The 20,587-nt window shown below is 44.4% G+C and overlaps 1 protein-coding gene across 1 annotated transcript in view; it reads right to left on the bottom strand.

Moving 5' to 3' along the window:
* Positions 1 to 20,587, bottom strand: part of LOC122809725 (E3 ubiquitin-protein ligase TRIM71-like) — a gene marked incomplete in the record, with an annotated part of 240,999 nt that overhangs the window by 131,883 nt on the left and 88,529 nt on the right. The window contains 1 exon segment of the mRNA XM_044081428.1: positions 19,581 to 19,748. Coding sequence (XP_043937363.1) covers positions 19,581 to 19,748 — 168 coding nt within the window.

Below are 20,587 nucleotides of genomic sequence, written 5' to 3'. Positions count from 1 at the left end.
CTTATGCGGTATTTGCTTCCCACAAGAAATACAATTATTAACTTTTTCTGACATCGGTCGGAGGCAAGAAAAGTTTCCCCAACGGGGTACTTAGCTTTAATGAAGACTTCGGTTTCCAATATTTCCGTAATTCAGGAGCTGGCCGACCAGCACTTGCAAACTGCTTCTGCTTCGGGCACCGCGCGGCAAAAAAGACTAAAGAACATGGCGTCGGCTGCGTCTTATATACTCTGGCCTCGCTGACGTCAGGAGAGAAAGCGACAACAACCGACGCCGGACTTAGACTTTGGAATTCGGCCGACCGAGGGACCGCCTGACGGCAGAGAACCCATCTGTGATTACTGCAGCTGTATGCACGATGAACATCTCCAGGTAGCAGCTTCCAGGATGTCCCTTGGTAGGGTCTCCCCTGAGGAATGCTGCAGAGGTAGACGTTGCCCTAGTGGAATGTGTTCTGACCCCCTGAGGGGTTGGTTTCCCATGGTACTTGTAGCAGAAATGGATGCAGTGTGCTATCCATTTGGAAATTGTTTGCTTTGAAATGGCCTTGCCCTCTGCCCCTGGTGCAAAGCTGACTAGTAACTGGTCAGATTTCCTGAAGGGCTTAGTTCTATCAAGGTAGAATCTGAGCTCAGTGCAGATCCAAGGAGTTCAGGATCCTTTCCCCCTTTATTTTGAGGATTAGGGAAGAAAGTTGGCAAATGGATAGATTGGTTGAGAGCCACACTGGACACCACTTTAGGCATAAAGGAAGGGTTAGTCCTGAGGGAAACCCTGTCAGCATGGAAAATAATGAAGGGTTCCACAGCCATAAGTGCTTGTAGCTCAGACACTCTAGCTGAATTGATGGCCAGAAGCAAGGCTGTTTTCCAAGGGAGGAATTTTAACTCTGCTGACGCTGCAGGCTCAAAAGGGGGTAGCAAGAGTTTTTCCAGTACAAAGTTAAGGTCCCAAGTAGGGGTGGGTGCTCTCCTTGGTGGCATTAAATTGTTAGCCCCTCTCAAGAATTGCTTGATAAGAGGGTGAGAGAAGAGGTGGCACAGTGCTGTAATGAGCCGAAATGGCAGAGGCATGGATCTTAATAGAGGAGAAGGATAGGCCTCTGTGGAGTAGATTTGCTAAGTAATCCAGGATTAGAGGCAGTGAGGGCAGAGTTGTGTCCTCTCCTTTAGGCTGAATCCAGGAGCAGTACCTTTTCCATTTATCAGCACAGGATTTCCTTGTACTGGGTCTTCCGGCTTCAAGGAGGACATCCAGTACCTGCTTGCTTAAGCTGGTTACTGGGGAAGAATTCAAGGAGTAAGCCAGACTGCAACATTTAGGGTTTGTAGCTGCGGATGCAAGATCTGTCCCCCCTGCTGAGAGAGCAGGGTTGGGTTCTGGTGTAGATGCCAGGGTGGCACCGATGACCGGCTGCGCAGGAGTGGGTACCAGTCCAGGGCAATCAGAATTGTCCATGGTCTGTCCTGTCTTATCTTGAGCAATACTCTTGAGAGAAGAGGCAGAGGGGGAAGGCATAGACAGAGATTTACCCACTGGAAGGATAGGGCATCCACTTTCCAGGCTCTGCTGAAGTGTCCTGGTGCAGATTTTGCTGAGCTGATTGCAGGGGGAGGCAAAGAGATCCACCTCTGGAGTCCCCCATTTCTGAATCAAAAGGTTGAAGGTGCTGGGCTCCAATTGCCACTCACGTGGGTCTTGGAGATTTCTGCTTAAGCAGTCTGCCAGTGAGTTTTGTTTGCCTGGCAGGAATTGAGCTTGCAGATGGTAAAGGCAGTGTTCCACAGGGCCATGGTTAGCCTGCAGAGTGGGTTCCCCCCTGCTTGCTGATGTTCCACATAACTGTGGTGTTGTTTGTTTTTATTGGCAGGTGTCCTGAAGAGAGTAGCGTGCTGCACCACTAGCATCTCTTTTTGGTTGATGTGCAGATGAATTTAACTTGGGCCCCAGTGGCCCTGAATGCACTTGCCGTCCATGTGTGCCCCCCAGGCATAGTCGGATGAGTCTGTGGTAAGGGTCTGGGCGGCATGGGGTTGAGTAAAGGGCAGTCCTTTGTGGTTGCATGCTTCTGCCTACCAAAGGAACTCTGTCCTTAGACAGGGTATGATAGGAATGACCGTTTACAGATCCTGAGAATGTTGGCACCAAAGACTTTAAGTACTACTGAAGTTTCCTCATATGCAGTCTTGCATATGGAATTAGCAGTATATGAGGCCATGAACCCTAGAGCCTGAAGTATTTTTCTTGCGGATTGCTGGGCTCTGGTGGCAATTTTTTGAAGTAGGCTGTCAGACAGACTTGTTTTTCTGCAGTGAGGAATGCCATCTGGGATATTGTGTCCAAGCTTGCTCCCAGGAATACAATCTTTTGACTGGGTACCAGTTTTGATTTCTTTTCGTTGATGGTGTACCCCAGAGAAGTGAGAAGATTTTTCACAAATGCCAGGTGCTGTTAACAGCAACTCCTGACTGTCCACCTGAATCAGGCAGTCATCCAAGTACGGGGAAATTTGGATACTTCTCTACCTGCAGTATGCAATGGCTGGAGCCAGGCATTTTGTGAATACTCTGGGCGCAGTGGATAAGCCAAAAGGAAGTGCAGAGAACCGATGGTGCATAGATCCAGCTCTAACATAGATAATTCCTTCATAGGGATGTGCAGATAAGCTTCTTTTAAGTCTAGGGTGACTAACCAGGCATCCTTGGCTAGCATAGGTAGAAGCTGTTTGCAGGGTAAGCATTTTGAATTTTGGTACCAACAGGAAGGTGTTGAGAAGTAAAAGCCAGGATTGGGTGCCAAGAGCCCCTCTTCTGGGTACCAGGAAGAGTCTGGATTAGAATCCTTGATCTATCTGTTCCAGTGGAACCGGCTGGATAGCTCTGATGAAGAGCAGGGATAGAACTTGGTTTTGAGCCTCTGCCCACTGGTTTGGAGGAAGGTCAGGGAACCCTCTTGGGGTTGGCAGTGAGTGGAAGTAAAATTTGTACCCCTGGGATGCAATGTTGAGGACCCATCGGACTTCTGTGATGGACATCCAGGTTTTTGCATAAAGGGCAAGTTTTCCTCCTAGGGGCACAAGCAATTAAGCAGAGGTGGGGAGTGGAGTAGAGAAGTCATTGTGAGTTTTTTCTGCAAGGAGGTGGCTTACCCTCCCTGCTTTGGGGATGGGGGCACTCCATTGCTTAGATCTCTGCATACCCTGAGACTGCAGTCTAGGTGGTCCGTTTCCCCTGGGTCTGGTTTGAGATGGCCTGGAGGGGGCTGGAAAGGACCAGTGTTTGGAAGGGCAATGCCTACTGAATCTAGGAGTTGCACTTGTAAGAATTCTTTAACAGTCTGCATAGACTTAACTTTTTCTTCCCTCTTAAGAACCTCTTCTGCTTTGGTGCCAAACAAACTGTCCTTGTTTAAAGGAGTGTCTAGTAACTTTGATTTTACATGGTCTGGCAAGGTCTGCCCTTGAGCCAAGCATGTCTTCTCAGTACAGAACCAGTAACTGCTGCCCAGCAAGATGCTTCTAGGGCGTCAAAGCCACACTGCAAAGTATGCTTGCTGACTTGGCTTGCAGAGTGCATAAGCTCCTACAATTCCTTATTTTCTGCACAGTCTGTAAAGGTTGCCACTTTTTGTTTAACAAATTCCATAATAGGTTGCTGGTACTTCAACATGTGAAACTTGACAATTCAATGCCCTAACAGCAAGAGTAGCAGAGGTATATACCTTCTTACCCCATCTGTCCAAAGCTCTGGAAGAGCTTTGGAATCCCTGTCCGAAGGGGTGGGATTCTTGGCTGTAGTTGCCTTGATACCTTTAGGCCCCTGGGAAATTATCTCCGAGTCAGCAGTAGGATTCTTGAAAAAGAAATTTGTGAGCGTCAGGTACTCTGTAGTACCAGTCTGGTTTCCTAGGGATAGGAGGTAAAGTATCAGGAGTAAGACTGGATTCCATAAAACATCAACCACCTCCAGGACAGGGGGTATTGCTAAAGGCCTGTGCTATGGCAAATCTAAGAATTCTCAGAGTCTCTTTGGCCTGAGAATAGTGTTGGCATTCCCAGTGGAAATGCTCTCAAAGTATGCAAGGTTTCACCAAAAGAAAAATCCTCTGGAGGGGAGGCAGAGAGAATGGATCTCTCTGCATCTGAATCTTCATAAGCAGATAAGGGCAGGTCTTCATAATCGGATACCTCAGCGTCAGACTCCTGGTCTGTTGAAGCTCCAGGGGACTGGTCCCTTTTCCTCTTAGCAGGGGAAGGCTGACTTCCCCTAATCAGCATAAGGTCTTCTGCCATTCTAAGCATTTGTCGTTGTGGCATGGCAGGAGGTGCATGCGCTTTGGCAGTTTTCTAGGCGTAGCAAGTACTCTTGGCCCAAGAAACTCAGTAGTTTTAGATAAAAAAAAGTTGTTGGTTGGTGTCGAACATTGGTAGTGCAAAGAACTGCCTCAGAAGCCCATGCCTACACAACGGCTCCAGACCCATCCAAGGTAGAGACATCCGCAGGCTCCATAGTCAAAGAGTCTTGCGGCATACCGGACTCCAAATGGGTCTCGGTAGAGGCCTGCAAATCCACAGAAGCAGGCATCAGGGGCTGCGAAAGCGCCTCACTGAGTACCGGCAAACTGGCGACTAGCTTAACTGAAGCATCGTCAGCAGCTTTGGACCTATGCAGTCTGTCTTTATCCTTATATTTTTTCACAATAAATCGGTAGTCAGATGGCTTAGCGAAGCCATTTCGGAATATGGAGATAGAGAGCGAAAGAATTTAGTGACAATGAGAGCCTGACAACAAATGTTCTGGCATTGAACAAGGCACAAAACTGACAGCGGGATATCGTGGCCTGGGCCTAAATAGGTGATACAGTAAGAATGAAAATCTCTGTGTGGTATTTGCTTTCCACAGGCAAGACAATTGCTAACTTTTTCGGACATCGGTTAGAGCAAGAAAAAAAGGATCCCCAGCAGGGTACTTAGCTTTAGAAGACTTCAGGATTATTCAATTCATAAACCAAAAACTCAGGTAGCAGCCTACAGACACTCATGCAAACTGCTTCTGCTTTGGGCTCCTCGGCAAGAAAGACTGATGTTATGGAGTCAGCTGCCTTATTTTATACCACTGACTACCTGACATCAGTCCTGGAGCGACAGCAACAGATGTAGAAATACTAAACCTCTGGTATTCGGGCCGACTGAGGGCTACCCTAGCAGGGATAACTGAAATGTGATGACTGCAACAGTGAAACACGAAGAAAGTACAGTTTTGTACCTACCATAAATGTAGATGTTAGAGTGCTAATACAGCTAAAGTCATAACAGATGGGTTTTCCTGCCGTCAGGCGGGTCCGCGGTCGGCCGAATTCCAAAGTCTAGGTCCGGCGTCAGATGTCGTCGCTTCTTCCCTGATGTCAGTGCGACAGGGGTATAAAAGAACCAGCCGACGCCATTTTCTTCAGTTTTTCTTGCCCCAGATGTCAGGTGCCCCAGAAGGGAGGCAAAACATAAATTTATGTAATAATGCAATGCAATATAATCAAAAAACAGTAGTTGCAAGCAAATACACCATAAAAGAATACCCCAATCTGGTTGTATGAGGAGGTGTTAGCCATTAGGCCTGTCCCAAGAGGGGAAGGAGGAAGGGAAACCTGGACTGCAGCTGTATTAGCACTCGAACATCTACATTTATGGTAGGTACAAAAAGTACAGTTGTGTACACCTACCATAAATGTAGATGTTAGAGTGTCTTCACTGTTGCAGTCATGACTGTAGGGTTCTCCCCTGCCGGCAGGCAGCTCTCGGTCGGCCAGAATCCCAAAGTCTGGGTCCGGCGTCGGCTGTTCAACCATGCTCCCTGATGTCAGGACGTCAGAGCGCCAGGAGTATAAAGCTGAGAGCCGACGCCATCTTCTCCAGTTTTTCTTGCCCCAGATGTCAGGAGTCCCAAAATGAAAAAGGTCCCATAACCTTTGCAAATACACCTCAGAAGAATGGTGAAAAAAGGAAATACACAAAAGTAAAAATAACGGGGGACAGGAGGAGGAAGCAGACTGCAACAGTGAAGACACTCGAACATCTACATTTATGGTAGGTGTACACAACTGTACTATGTTCATCGTGTTTCACTGTTGCAGTCATGACTGTAGGGTAGAATCCCAAAGCTGAAAGAAAGGGAGGTGGTCATAAAGAGGAAGGGGCGGCTAAAAGGCCCTGCAAGACGGCAGAGGCAAAGCCTGCCCTAGACTTAGAGTAGAGTAGAGAGGTAGATTGTAGTGCTTAGAAAAAGTATGCACTGAACTCCAAGTTGCAGCTTCCAAAATGTCCTTGGTAGGAACTCCCCTGAGGAAGGCCGCAGAAGTGACAGCAGCTCTGGTGGAATGAGTCTGTATACTCCCTGGGATTTGCTTTCCATGGTGAGAATAAAATCTGATTCCATGAGCAATCCATTTAGAAATGGTCTGTTTTGAAATGGCTTTACCTTGGGAACTTGAAGCATAAGAAACAAACAATTGTTCTGATTTTCTGATGTCCTTGGTTCTGTTCAGGTAAAAACGTAGTTGTCTGTGTACATCCAAGGAATGTAAGCTCCTTTCCCCTTTATTTTGAGGAGTGGGGAAAAAGGTTGGCAAGTGGATAGTTTGATTTAAAGCCACTTTGGAAACCACCTTAGGCATGAAGGTAGGATTAGTCCTCAAAGATACCCTGTCTTGATGAAAAATATAAGGTTCCACAGCCATAAGAGCTTGTAACTCTTCACTCTCCTGGCAGAGGTTAGGGCTAACAGGATAGCTGTCTTCCAAGATAAAAAGTTTATGTCAGAAGAGGCAGCAGGCTCAAAAGGAGGCAAGGTTAGTTTTTCCAAAAACATAGTTGAGATCCCAAGCAGGAATGGGAGGAGATCTAGGAGGTCTTAAGTTCTTAGCTCCTCTGAGAAACTGTCTCATGAGCTGGTGGGAAAAGATGGGAGGGTCTGTATTATAATGAGCAGAAATAGCAGAGGCATGTTTCTTAATGGAAGAGAAAGAGAGACCCTTATGTAAGAGATCTGTCAAGTAAAGTAAAATTAAAGTAATGTTAGGAAGAAGAGGATCAGAATCCTGAGCCTGCATCCAGGAACAAAATCTTTTCCATTTTCCTGCACAAGATTTTCTAGTGCTGGCTTCTAAAATGACATCCATAACCTGCTTGGGCAGTAAGGAAGAAATCAAAGGCTCTGGATTAACCAGGCCGCCAGGCTGAGAGTTCTGACATGAGAGTGTAGAACCTGACCATGATGCTGGGACAGAAGGTTCGGAGATGGAGGTAAAACCCAAGGGGGCTCCAGGCATAGGTTTTTTAGAGTTGGATACCAAAACTGCCGAGGCCAATTTGGAGCCAGCAAGATTATCATCTTGGGCTTGTCCTGTTTTATCTTCAATAAGACCCGTGGAAGAAGAGGAAGAGGCAGAAAGGCATATCCCGAGAGGTTCCTCCAACTGAATGACAGGGCATCCACTTTCCAAGCTTCTCTGTGGAAAGTCCTGGTGCAAAATTTCTGTAGTTGATGATTGAGATGGGATGCAAAGAGGTCTATGTGAGGACATCCCCAGACTGCTGTTATCATCCTGAATATTTTGGTGTCTGGCATCCACTCATGTGGATCCGAAAGGTTTCTGCTCAGACTGTCTGCCAGGAAGTTGTTTCCCTGGTAGAAACTGAGCTTGAAGATCCAGATTGCAAGCTAGAGCTGTGTTCCATAGATCCATGGCTAGTCTGCAAAGGGGGTAGGAATGAGATCCCCCTTGCTTGTTTATGTACCACATAACTGTGGTGTTGTCTGTCCGAATTAGAAGTTGTCCTGGTTGTAAAAGATTCCTGAAGGCCAATAGAGCTTTCTGAAAGGCTAACATTTCCTTTAAGTTGATATGCAGGCTCTTCTGATCCTTTGTCCAAAGGCCCTGCAGACAATTGCCCTGAAAATGGGCTCCCCAAGCATAATCCGAGGCGTCCGTGGTTAGAATCTGAGTGGCAGGAGGCAGACGAAAGGGTTTCCCTTTGTTTAGAGCACATGCCCTGGACCACCAAAGAAATTCCTTTTGAAGACAAGGAAGGACGGAGATCAGTATGTCTAAACTGTGGCAATGCTGAGACCATACACTTTTTAGGTACCACTGTATTTTCCTCATGTGTAGTCTTGCATATAGTACGAGAAGGATGCAGGAGGCCATGTAACTCAAAGCCTGCAGGAATTTCCTTGCAGATAGTTGAGTTAGAGTTGCCAAGGTTTTAAAAGTTTAAGCCAGCTGTAATTGTTTTTCGGATGTCAGAAATGCCATCTGGGTTGTGGTGTTTTAGAAGTGCACCCAGAAAAGTTATCTGTTGTGATGGTGTCAAATTTGACTTTTTTTATGTTTACAGAGAATCCCAGGAACTTGAGGAGGTTCTGTACAAATTCTAGATGCTGGAGTAAGACATCCTTGCTGTCTGCCTGAATTAGACAATCATCCAGATAAGGGTAAATTTGAATTCTCCTGAGTCTGCAGTAAGCTACTACTGGAGCCAGGCATTTGGTGAAGACCCTGGGTGCAGTAGACAATCCAAAGGGCAGCGCAGAGAATTGAAAGTGCCTCGATCCGGCCTTGAACCTGAGGTATTTTCTGCGATCCTGCCTGATTGGAATGTGTAAATATGCCTCCTTTAAATCCAAAGTTACCATCCATGCATCTTTGGACAGCAATGGAAGTAGCTGCTGTAGAGTAAGCATCTTGAATTTTGGAATCTCTAGAAAGGTGTTCAAGACTGACAGATCCAGAATGGGTCTCCATGAGTTTTGCTTCCTTGGGACTAGAAAGAGCCTTGAGTAAAAACCTTTTCCCATCTCTGAAAGAGGAACCAGTTCTATGGCATTCATAGTCAAAGGAGCTTCCACCTGGTTTAAGGCATCCGTCCATTGATGTTTTGGAAGGTCTGGCCATCCGCTTGGCCTTGGCAAGGTATGAAAATGGAATTTGTAACCTCTTAAAACCACATCCAAAACCCATTTGTCTTGGGTTATTTGAGTCCAATTGAGTCCAATTTTGATAAAAAAAAAAGAGAGAGTTTCCCCCCCCCCGAGAGGGGCTTCCAGGCAAGAAGTTCCTGTAGCCCAACAGAGGGAGTCATTGAGTTTGTTTCCTTTGAGATTGTGACCTGTCCTTTCCTCCCCTAGGGGTGGAAGCAGTCCACTGTCTTGGTCTATACGCAGCTTGTGTTTGAGGCCTCCCTCTGGAGCGTCTATATCTACCCCTCTGAGGCCTGTCTGAAGTGGGAAAGGACCAATTCTTAGAAGGCCAATTCCTGCTAAATCTAGGTGGCTGTACTTGTAAGAAATCTTTAACTGTTTGCATGGATTTCGCCTTATCCTCCATCTTTTTAATCACCTCTTCAACTTTTGATCCAAACAAAACATTATGCTGAACAGGAGCATCCAATAACTTAGCCTTTACTTGTTCAGGTAAATTTTGTTCCTTTAGCCACGCATGCCTTCTAATGACTGTGCCAGAGGCCGCAGCCCTACAAGAAGCCTCCAAGGCATCAAATCCACAGTGTAAACCATGCTTCCCAACCTGTTCAGTGGCATGCAATAAGTCATGTAATTCCTTATCTGCACAGGCAGAAATGGAAGTAAGCTTCTGTTTTAAGACAGACAAGAGAAATTGCTGGTATTTAAGCATATGAAACTGACAGTTTAAAGCCCTAATGGACAAAGTAGCAGAAGTGTACACCTTTTTGCCCCATCTTTCTAAGGATCGAGAATCCTTTTCAGTAGGAATGGGATTTTTGGCAGAAGCGGCCTTAACTCCCTTAGGACCCTGAGAAATGGTTTCAGGGTCAGCAGCAGGGTTCTTGTATAAAAACTGATGGGAATCAGGAACCCTGTAATATCTATCAGGCTTAACAGGAGCAGGAGGAAAAGAGTCAGGGGTTAAGTTAGCCTCCGAAAAGGCATCATCCACAATATCCAAAACAGGAGGAATAGCCAGTGGTCTATGTTGGGGAAGAAGGAGAGAATCCCTCAGTCTTTTCTTGGATTCCGAATACTCCTGTCCTTCCCAGTGGAAATGTTCCCTTATTTCATGCAAAGTTTCCCCAAAAGAGAAATCCTCAGGGGGAGAAGCTGAAGGAATGGATTCTTCAGCATCAGAATCCTCATAAGGAGGGAAAGAATATTCCTGATCAGAAGAAGAAACTGAGGAAACAGAAGCCTGATCAGAGGAATCATAATAAACATCCTGCCTTGGCCTTTTGTCTGGAGGGGGATGAGAACCCCTAATCATAGTAAGTAAATCCTCCGCCATCTTGAGTAGCTGTTTCTGTGACTTTGGAGCCAGTTCAGAAGAGGCCTGTGTTGAAGTCTTTGATTTAGAAGGAGCCTTTGCCTTTGTCTTTGGCTTTGCTTTTACTAGTAGCTGAGTAGGCCTGAAAACCCCTTCGGAAGCCGGTACCTGCACAGCGGCTCCGGACCCATCCGAAGGAGCATTGTCCGAAGGTCCTGCAACAGAAATATTTAAAGGCCTGGTTGGCTCCTCATGAGAGTCCGTTTCGGCCGTCGGTTCTGAAATGGCAGACGACAGGGGCTGCAAAAGCGCCTCACTGACGATGGACGAACCTGAAGCTGGCTCCGCTTGTGCGCTATCATCAGATTTGGACCTCGGAGGCCTGTCTTTATCCTTGCGACGTTTGTGAACTCCGGTAGCCGGTACCGTATCAGACGACATTTTGTAGTTAAAGCGCCTACTGAAGTAATGAAAAGCAAAATCGTACCTTCGCTTAATTGTACGTTGATTGAATCTAGCACAAAACAGACAACTAGCTACGTCGTGGTCAGGGCCTAAGCAAGGAATACAGTAAGAATGAAAATTCTTATGAGGTATTTGCTTCCCACATGAAATACAATTATTAACTTTTTCTGACATCGGAGTGGAGCAAGAAAAAAGTTTCCCCAACGGGGTACTTAGCTTTGAGTGGAGAAGAAAGTCTTCGGACCAAGTATATAGAAAAATTCGTCAGGAGTCAGCCGACCGGCACTTGCGAACTGCTATCACCGCACGGCAAGAAAGACTGGAGAAGATGGCGTCGGCTCTCAGCTTTATACTCCTGGCGCTCTGACATCAGGGAGCATGGTTGAACAGCCGACGCCGGACCCAGACTTTGGGATTCTGGCCGACTGAGGGCTGCCTGCCGGCAGGGGAGAACCCTACAGTCATGACTGCAACAGTGAAACACGATGAACATCTGTACTATGTTCATCGTGCATACAGCTGCAGTCATAACAGATGGGTTGAATCCCAAAGCTAAAAAAGGGGTGGTAGACACTAAAAGGAACTAGGAGCCAGGATGCCTTGCAAGACTGCAGTGGCAAAGCCCGCTCTAGATTTGGAGTATAATGGTAGGTGATCGTGCTTGGAGAAAGTATGCTTGGAGAAAGTATGTACAGAACTCCAAGTGGCTGCTTCCAAAATATTTTTGGTAGGAACCCCCCTGAGGAAAGCTGTAGAGGTAGCGGTGGCCCTTGTGGAGTGAGATCTGATGCCTGTAGGTACGGTCTTACCATGAAGAGAGTAACAAAAGCGTATGCAGTGGGCTATCCATCATCTTCAGATTGTCTGTTTGGAAATAGGCTTCCCTTGAGCACCTGTAGCATAGGACACAGAGTTGCTCTGATTTTCTGAAAGGCTTTGTTCTGTCTAAATAATAACGAAGCTGTCTGTGAATGTCCAAGGAATGTAGTAGTCTCTCCCCTTTGTTTTGTGGATTAGGGTAAAAGGTACGTAGGTGGATAGCCTGATTCAAGGCTACCCTGGATACTACCTTTGGCATAAATGAAGGGTTGGTTCATAAGGAAACTCTGTCCTGATGGAAAACGATGAAAGGCTGCACAGCCATGAGGGCTTGTAGTTCCAAAACCCTGTGTGCTGAGGTGATAGCCAGAAGGAAGGCTGTTTACCATGACAAGTATTGCAGTTCTGTTGAAGCAGCAGGCTCAAAGGGAGGCAGGGTCAATTTTTCCAGGATGAAATTGAGGTCCCAAGCAGGTACGGGTTGCTTCCTTGGGGGGTTTATATTCTTAGCCCCTCTGAGGAACTGTCTTAAGAGAGGGTGAGAGAATAAAGGAGGATCAGTGTTATATTCTGCAGAAATGGCTGAGGCATGGATTTTGATGGAGGAGAATGAAAGTCCACTGCTTAGCATCTCAGCTAGGTACTGTAATATTTGAGGTAGATTCAGTATTCCAGGATTCTGACCCTTTTTCTGATTCCAGGCATAAAACAGTTTCCATTTTGCGGAGTAGGCTTTTCTAGTAGAAGGCCTTCTGGCCTCCAAAATGACATCCTGCACCTCCTTGAAGAGTAGGGTCTGTTGTGAATTTAAGGAATCCTCCATGCGGCTAGACTGAGTGTTTTCAGCTGACTGTGAAGAGTTTTGAAGTTGTGCTGAGTCAGTAGAAGAGGCATTAGAGGCAGGATCCATGGTGGGGAATGAGTCAGGCTCCTCAGGAGTGGGTACCAGTGTTGTCTTGGCCAGTCTGGAGCAATGAGAATCATCTTTGGTCTGTCTGCTCTGGTTATTAATAGAACTTTGGGCAGCAGAGGAAGAGGTGGAAAGGCATAAACTGTCATTGTTGTCCAACTGGAAGAGAGTGCGTCCACTTTCCAGGCCTGTGGATGAAAGGTCCTTGAGCAGAATTTTGTCAATTGGTAATTTCTGTGGGTGGCAAAGAGATCTATGTCCGGCCTTCCCCATGCTTGAATTATTTTTGTAAAAACTTGAGGATGCAAATTCCATTCGTGTGGATCTGTCATATTTCTGCTTATCTGCCAGCATGTTTTCCTTGCCTGGCAGGAACTGTGCTTGAAGTTGGATTTGTAATTCCAGAGCCATGTTCCAAAGAGACATGGCTAGCCTGCATAGGGGATATGAATGGGTTCCTCCCTGTTTGTTTATGTACCACATCACTGTGGTGTTGTCTGTCCTTATCAATAGTTGGCCTGGATGCAGTAGGTCTTTGAAAGCCATAATAGCATTTATTACTGCTAGCACTTCCTTTTGATTGATGTGTAGGTGCTTTTCTTTTTGGGACCATTTGCCCTGAATGCACCGATCTGTCATGTGCGCCCCCCAGGCGTAGTCCGAGGCGTCTGTTGTGATGACTTGATTTGCTTGAGGCTTGCAGAATGGGAGACCTATGTTTCTTTGGCATGCTTGAGCCCACCACAGAAATTCCTTTTGAAGACATGGAATCAGTGGTATAATTGTTTCCAAACTGTGGCTGTGTTGAGACGGGTACCACTGAAGTTTCCTCATATGCAGCTTTGCACATGGGATTAGCAGGATGCAAGATGCCATGAATCCCAGAGCCTGCAGGATTTTCCTTGCAGTCAGCCTGGTGAAGGTTGCCAGTTTTCTGAAGTATTGAGTTAGTTGTCCTTGTTTCTCTGGCATGAGGTAGGCCATCTGGGTGTTTGTATTCAAGCTGGCACCCAGGAAAATTGTTTGAGAGGGTATTAGTTTTGATTTCTTTTTGTTGACTGTGTATCCCAGAGAATTCAACAACATTATTACAAACGCCAGGTGTTTCAGAAGCATGTGTTTGCTGTCCGCTTGGATCAGGCAGTCGTCCAAATATGGGTATATTTGTATCCCTTGAAGTCTGCAGAAGGCAATTACTGATGCCAGGCATTTTGTGAACACTCTGGGCGCAGTAGATAAGCCAAAGGGCAATGCAGAGAATTGATAATGGGTTGAACCTGCAAGAAATCGGAGGTATCTTCTGCAATCTTGTCTGATTGGGACATGCAGGTATGCCTCCTTGAGGTCCAATGTTACCAGCCAAGACTCCTTGCCCAGCATGGGAAGAAGCTGCTGTAATGTGAGCATCTTGAATTTTGGTACGAGTAAATATGTGTTTAGGATGGATAGGTCCAAAATAGGTCTCCAATCTTTGCCCTTCCTTGGTACCAGGAATAGTCTGGAATAAAAACCTTGACCCTGTTCTTGTGCAGGTACCTCTTGAATAGCTTTCATGTCCATGAGATCTGAAATTTGTTTTCGTGCCTCTGCCCTTTGATTGTGTGGCAGGTTTGGCATGCCTCTCATTTTTGGAAGGGTGTGAAAATGGAATCTGTAGCCTCTGTCTATAATGTCCAGGATCCATTTGTCTTTTGTGACAATATGCCAAATTTTCGAAAATAACACCAGTTTTCCGCCTAAAGGTGCTGCCAATTGAGCCTTGCTTGGCATGCAAAGGGGAAAGTCATTGGTTCTGCTTTCTGAATGGCTGTGAACTATCCTCACCACCTCTTGGTGTAGGTGCTTGCCATTGTCTGCCTCTAAATGATCCTTGAGATTGCCCTCTACCCCTCGGGCGCCTGTATCTACCTCTTTGAGGTCTGTCCCTGGCTGGAAAGGACCAATTTTTTGAAGGCCAATTTCTACTGAAAGGTGGAGGTTGTACCTGTAGGAAATCTTGCACTGTTTGCATTGATTTTGCCTTTTCCTCCATTTTCTTTAATACCTCCTCAGCTTTAACACCAAACAATACATCTTTTTGAAGAGGTGCATCTAGTAATTTAGCTTTGACATGATCTGGTAAGGTTTGCTCTTTGAGCCAAGCGTGTCTACGTATGACTGATCCTGTAACAGCAGCTCTACATGAGGCCTCTAAAGCATCAAAACCACATTGCAAGGTACGTTTACCCACTTACTCTGCACTATGCAACAAATCCTGCAACTCTTTCAAATCTGGTTGTTCAGGTTGTGACATTTTGCTTTTCAACTGAGATAATAAAAACTGTTGATACTTTAACATATGGAACTGACAGTTTAATGAACTCATGGTTAAGGTGGCCAAGGTGTATACCTTTTCCCCCCACCTTTCTAAAGCTCTGGAATCTCTCTGAAGGTAATGGATTTTTGGCAGTGGAGGCCTCAATTCCCTTGGGACCCTGTGAAATAGTTTCTGGGTCAGCAGCATGGCTTTTGTATAGAAATTGGTGTGAATCAGGAACCCGGTAATACCCGTCAGGCTTGACTGGAGCTGGAGGTAAGGAATCTGGGTTAAGGCTGGCCTCTGAATACACATCATCTAGTATGTCTAAGACAGGAGGGATAGCCAGAGGCCTGTGCTGAGGGAGCAAGAGGAAATCCCTGAGCCTTTTCTTGGAGTCTGAGTAATCTTGGCCTTCCCAGTGGAAGTGTCCCTCAAGGTATGCAAGGTTTCCCCAAAAGAGTAGTCCTCGGGGGGGGGGGGGGCAGAGGGAATGGACTCTTCTGCATCAGAATCTTCAAAAGGGGAGTAAGATTGTTGCTGGTCTTCAGAATGTTCTGAAGTAATGGAGGCCTGGTCCGAGAAAGGGTATTCTTCCTCCACTCTGGGCCTTTTGTCCGAGGGGGGTTGAGACCCCTGATAAGAGTAATCAAATCCTCAGCCATTTTGAGCATCTGCTTTTTAGGCATGGGGCCTTGAGAGGGTCCCTGTGGAGCTTGTCTTTTAGTATGCATGGCTGCTTTAGATTTAGTGAAAGCCTTAACGGAAAAAGAAGAAGGCCTGAAGACACCTTGAGAGGTGGCAGGCCTGTCTAAACTCTGAGTTTCCCCGCCAAGAGTGGCTTCGGTATCTGTAGTCGGAGTGTGGGCCAAAGAGCCTGCGACCTCGGGCACAGAAGACACCACTAATGAAGTGTCATCGGTAGTCAGGGGCTGCGTAGGCGCCTCGCTGAGAACCGGAGCACCTGTAGTCGGCTTTAGTGTGGTGTCGGTAGAAGTCGCGGACCTCGTATGTCGGTCCTTATCTTTGCGTCTTTTGCTCAAAACTGGAGTCGGAGTATCTGACGACATAATGCAATTAAACTTTTTGCCAAAATAGTGTTGGGCGAACTCCGCCCGATGCTTAATAGTGTGTCTGTTGAATGTAGCACAAAAACGACAGGCCGAGGCGTTGTGGTCCGGGCCTAAGCAAGAAATGCAGAAGGAATGGAAATCCTTATGCGGTATTTGCTTCCCACATGAAATGCAATTATTAACTTTGTCTGACATCGGTCTGAGGCAAGAAAAGTTTCCCCAATGGGGTGCTTAGCTTTCAAGAAGACTTCGGTTCAAAAATTCGTAATCTCAGGAGCTGGCCGACCGGCACTTGCGAACTGCTTCTGCTTCGGGCACCGCGCGGCAAGAAAGACTGAAGAAAATGGCGTTGGCTAGTTCTTTTATACCCCTGTCGCACTGACGTCAGGGAAGAAGCGACGACATCCGACGCCGGACCTAGACTTTGGAATTTGGCCGACCGAGGACCCGCCTGACGGCAGGAAAACCCATCTGTTATGACTGCAGCTGTATGCACGATGAACATCATATTTTGTAGGAGTGCAGTGATTTAGCACACTTTAAAGATTCCCTGTGGGATGCACGCACAGTCAGAGATGCTGAGAGGGCACATTGGTGTGACGAGGGAGATGATTTTTCTGAGCTATGATACAGAATCGCAATTGCCTAGACATGGTAAGGCCTTGCTGTGTCTAATTACTGTGGCTGCCAAAACAGTAATTAGAAAATGGAAATCAAAATATAAACCAACTTTACTGGAAGTAGTGAATACAGTAACAAAGATATGGAATGGAGAGCCTCAGAAAAGGGTAGGAGCAAACTACATAGGAAAAAATGTGAATTGTGGGAATACATAAAGCGAGGAATGAGGTTTAAAAGAAGGCAAGACAAATGAGCTATGTAACGTCTGACTGAAAATGATTGGGTAGATTACAAGTGATGTATAATGTTTGCAACTGGGAGTGTGGCAGTATGGTTTGTAACGTAAAATGCTTGCAAACAGGATTGTGCAGGTGTGGTTTGTTTTCACTTATATAAATGTACGATTGCCTATGTCATACGTTATGGTTTAATAAAGATGTATCTTGTTTAAAAAATATGTTGCTTAGGTTTATATATGATATATAGCAATATATGTGAAGTATAATGGTTGTAAATGTAAACTTATTAATACAGTTTGATTACTTTTATATAAAATGTTAATTTGCCTTTGTCACAAGTGATCATTCAATAAAGGTGTTTTAAAAGAATAAAACAAAATTACATAAATTGTGCAAAGGATGACACGGCAGCCAGCGTAAAATAAATATACAAACTTTAATGGTATGGTAAGTGCTTTCGCACCCAAGAAATGGTGCTTCTTCAGACCATTTAGAAGAGCATTAGTCTTTGTATTTCAATGTTGTACTTTTTTTTTTTTTTTTTTTTTTTTTTTTTAAACGGTCTGAAGAAACACCATTTCCTGGGTGCGAAAGCGCTCATCATACCATTAAAATTTTTTCTAATTTGTTTTACGCCGGCTGCCGTGTCGTCCTTTGCACTATTTATGTAATTTTATTTGAGTTAATATTCACCTATGCTTAAGGACATTTATTCGCAGTAGCATACCTATTTTTATAAACAGTTAAACAGAAAAATAACACACATTAAGTGTGAAAACACTCATGTGCTACTCTTCCATCTACCTTCTTGCATCATCTTCAATGTATGCTCAGTACAGGAGTTAAAACATCTCCTACAACCAGCTTTGATAACAGCAAATGCCAGAAACACAAACTGCTGCATTTTACAGGGCATCCACAGTCCTTTGGACAGCATAATAAATTGAGGCCTCATTTACCCAAGCTGAGGTAAGGTCGTGTGGATGTAAAAGATCTCATGGTCCTTACTGAAAAGGGTGGTTAAGAGTTCCCCGGTAGCCTTAGCCAAGCTTCTCCTGGTCAATACGAGTACCACTTTGGGTATCCCCTGAAAAGAAGCTGCTAGCCTACTGTGAGACAAACAAGAGGGCAAAATAAATAAAAATTCTAATATATATATATATATATATATATATTTTTTTTTTAACTTAACAGATCACCATCTTAAAAAAACAAAACAAAAAAAAAAAAACACATATGCAGATGTTCTTTTTATGTACCCCATGAATCAAACCTTTTTCAGGTTACAGATCCTTCAGACTCACATGCATACACAATTTCAATTAATTCCCAGGCAAGTCAACTGTCATTTTCTCACTGCTAAAAACAAACACCAAAACAAGGGTTCCAAAGGCTAAAATCCACTCTATTAAAACAAACAATAAAAATGTGTAAATATTGGGCTCTTTCGTCCCAACAGGGGACTTCATCAGAATACAAAACACTATCCAAACTACCCATAAAGATCTACTTCCATGCTCAATTAAAACAAATTAGTTTCTTAAAAGTTAAACAAGGTACTGTTGCGTGTGGTTGTTGCAATCAATGTTCCTTCATTATTAAAGCAAACGAAATTTTAGACAACGTAATGAATAACAGAATTGTTTTTCTGAAAGGTAACCGTGCCACCAGTAGAACAGTATACTTGGCTAAATGTGAAAATTGTACAAGTTACTACAGTGGAAAAACTGAACGTGCATTAAAAACAGGAATTTATGAACATGTATATGACAAAGGAACAATGCACTGCACAAACATTCTCTCGAGTGCGGTAATTTTAGAAAATTTGTGTTTGGAGTAATAGACCAGATCAACGTTTATCTTCGGTGGGGGGGGCTTAAGCAATAAAAAAAACTTCATTGGCAGCTTAGGTTGGCTGCAATGGTTCCACCTGGTGTAGAGGATTCTATATCTATTGTACCAATTTTAAAAATAAAGGCTGGCAATTACAGATACAGAAAAAGTAAAGGGAAATGGCTTGAACAATTAAGAATTACATTTGAAGGAGAAGTAGTTTTAGGTGTTTTTAAATATATATAAAAATGTTTTTATTTTTAATACTACAAAATAGTTCTGTGGATGTAGAGTGACGCAATTAAAGCAAAGCAACTTATGGAAGGCATAGGGTTAAATATTTAATGTTTTGGTTTAATTTAATACTATGCACCCTGTTTAACTTTAATTTGTTTTAATTATGAGCATGGAAGTAGGTATTTAAGGGTAGTCTGGATAGTGCTGTTTGTATTCTGATGAAGTCTCATATTTAGGATGAAAACGCTCAACATTTACACACTTTTATTGTTTACGTTTTAATAAAGAGTGGATTTTAGCCTTTGGGCCCCTTGATTTGGGGAGTTATTTGTTTTTTGGTTATGTGTCACTTTTAATGCGCTGCACCTGTGTTGTTTGCATCATCTTACTGCTGCCATTACATCAGAATATAGTCATCAATGCTGGCACCTCACCTCCACTATACGATGTCCTATTCAACCAAACCTCAGCGATCACTTTTATCACCTTCAGAATGAAATCACTTCAAAGTTCACAACTTAATAACTACAGAGTTCTTCCTGCCTAACAAGCTTACTGCTCTCTACCTCCCATTTGAATGTGATGACCACTAAGAAAACTCTGTCTAGATCACTTACCATTATGTATGCAGTTTACCAAAAAAAAAAAAAAAAACAACCAAAAAAAACAAACAAAAAACACATGCTGTACCACATTTCATGATCACTGCATACAGCCGGACCACAGAACCCAACTGTTCTACTAAAGTCACAGTAGCGGCTCACATGATCCACTGGGCAGCCTGTCTGCAGGACACATACCTTGATTGCTTGGCGTCCTTCATGAGCTTCGGCAAGTAACTGTAGGGTGACTGCCTTGGAGTCTTCAACAGCATCTTGTAAGTACCCAAAACTATGTCCAGTGTGCTTGCCCAATGTGCATTCGCTGCAAACAGGTACTGCACAGGTATCACAATACAGCCTCATCACCTAATACAAAAACACACACAAAAAAGAACATTTTTTTTTTTACCTTGCTACTGGATGTTCTTCTCATCAGCTGTAACATACTCCAAGAAAGGAGATAAACATTACATCATTTTAAACAATTCCTAGTTGTGCTAAAAGAATTTCTTCCCCACTCCATGGAAGATGCTTTCTTTCAGGTAAACCCTATACAATTTATATGTTCAAGCAAATCCCCAATTCCTACCTGTGAAAAAACACCCTGGCAACTGTGGCCCACTTCAGAGAAACTTCTATTCTGTCATTATCTGTTGAGTAAATTGAAGTTCCTTTGTCCTAATACACTAAATGTTAGCTTGGAATTATCAGGATTTTTAAACATTAGTCAATTTTCAGGATCTTACGCCTGTTCGTAAAGCAACACTCCAACCCCCAATGTAGTTACATATTTACAATTATTTAGATGTTTTTTTGCGTGCAGAAAAGCTTTACTGCCTTTTCCATTTTTCTGCTGCCATTTCTTCCTGACAGATCACAAAGGTCCCAACATTTTTTTTTACTGCCTATAAAACCTCACACTGTTTCGGAAAGGAATAGGTCTCAACCTCGTGACCTTGGCTACAAAGCATCTGTAGTGCTTAGGTGTTAGCAACAAGAGTTTTACATCCTGAAAAGGACATAGTGAAATCCTCCCCAAAGAAAGTACAGTTGTGTACACTTACCATAAATGTAGATGTTAGAGTGTATTCACTGTTACAGTCCTTACATTTGGGTAATCTGCTGGCAGGCTGCCCTCAGTCGGCCTGATTAACAAAGTCTTGGGTCCTGCGTCGGTTGCTGTCCCTTCTTCCATGAAGTCAGGG

The sequence above is a fragment of the Protopterus annectens genome, chromosome 8.part0 (assembly GCF_019279795.1).
Source record: "Protopterus annectens isolate FY-2018-M chromosome 8.part0, PAN1.0, whole genome shotgun sequence".
NCBI classification, from domain to species: Eukaryota; Metazoa; Chordata; order Ceratodontiformes; family Protopteridae; genus Protopterus; species Protopterus annectens.
This window is presented reverse-complemented; position numbering and strand designations above follow the sequence as displayed.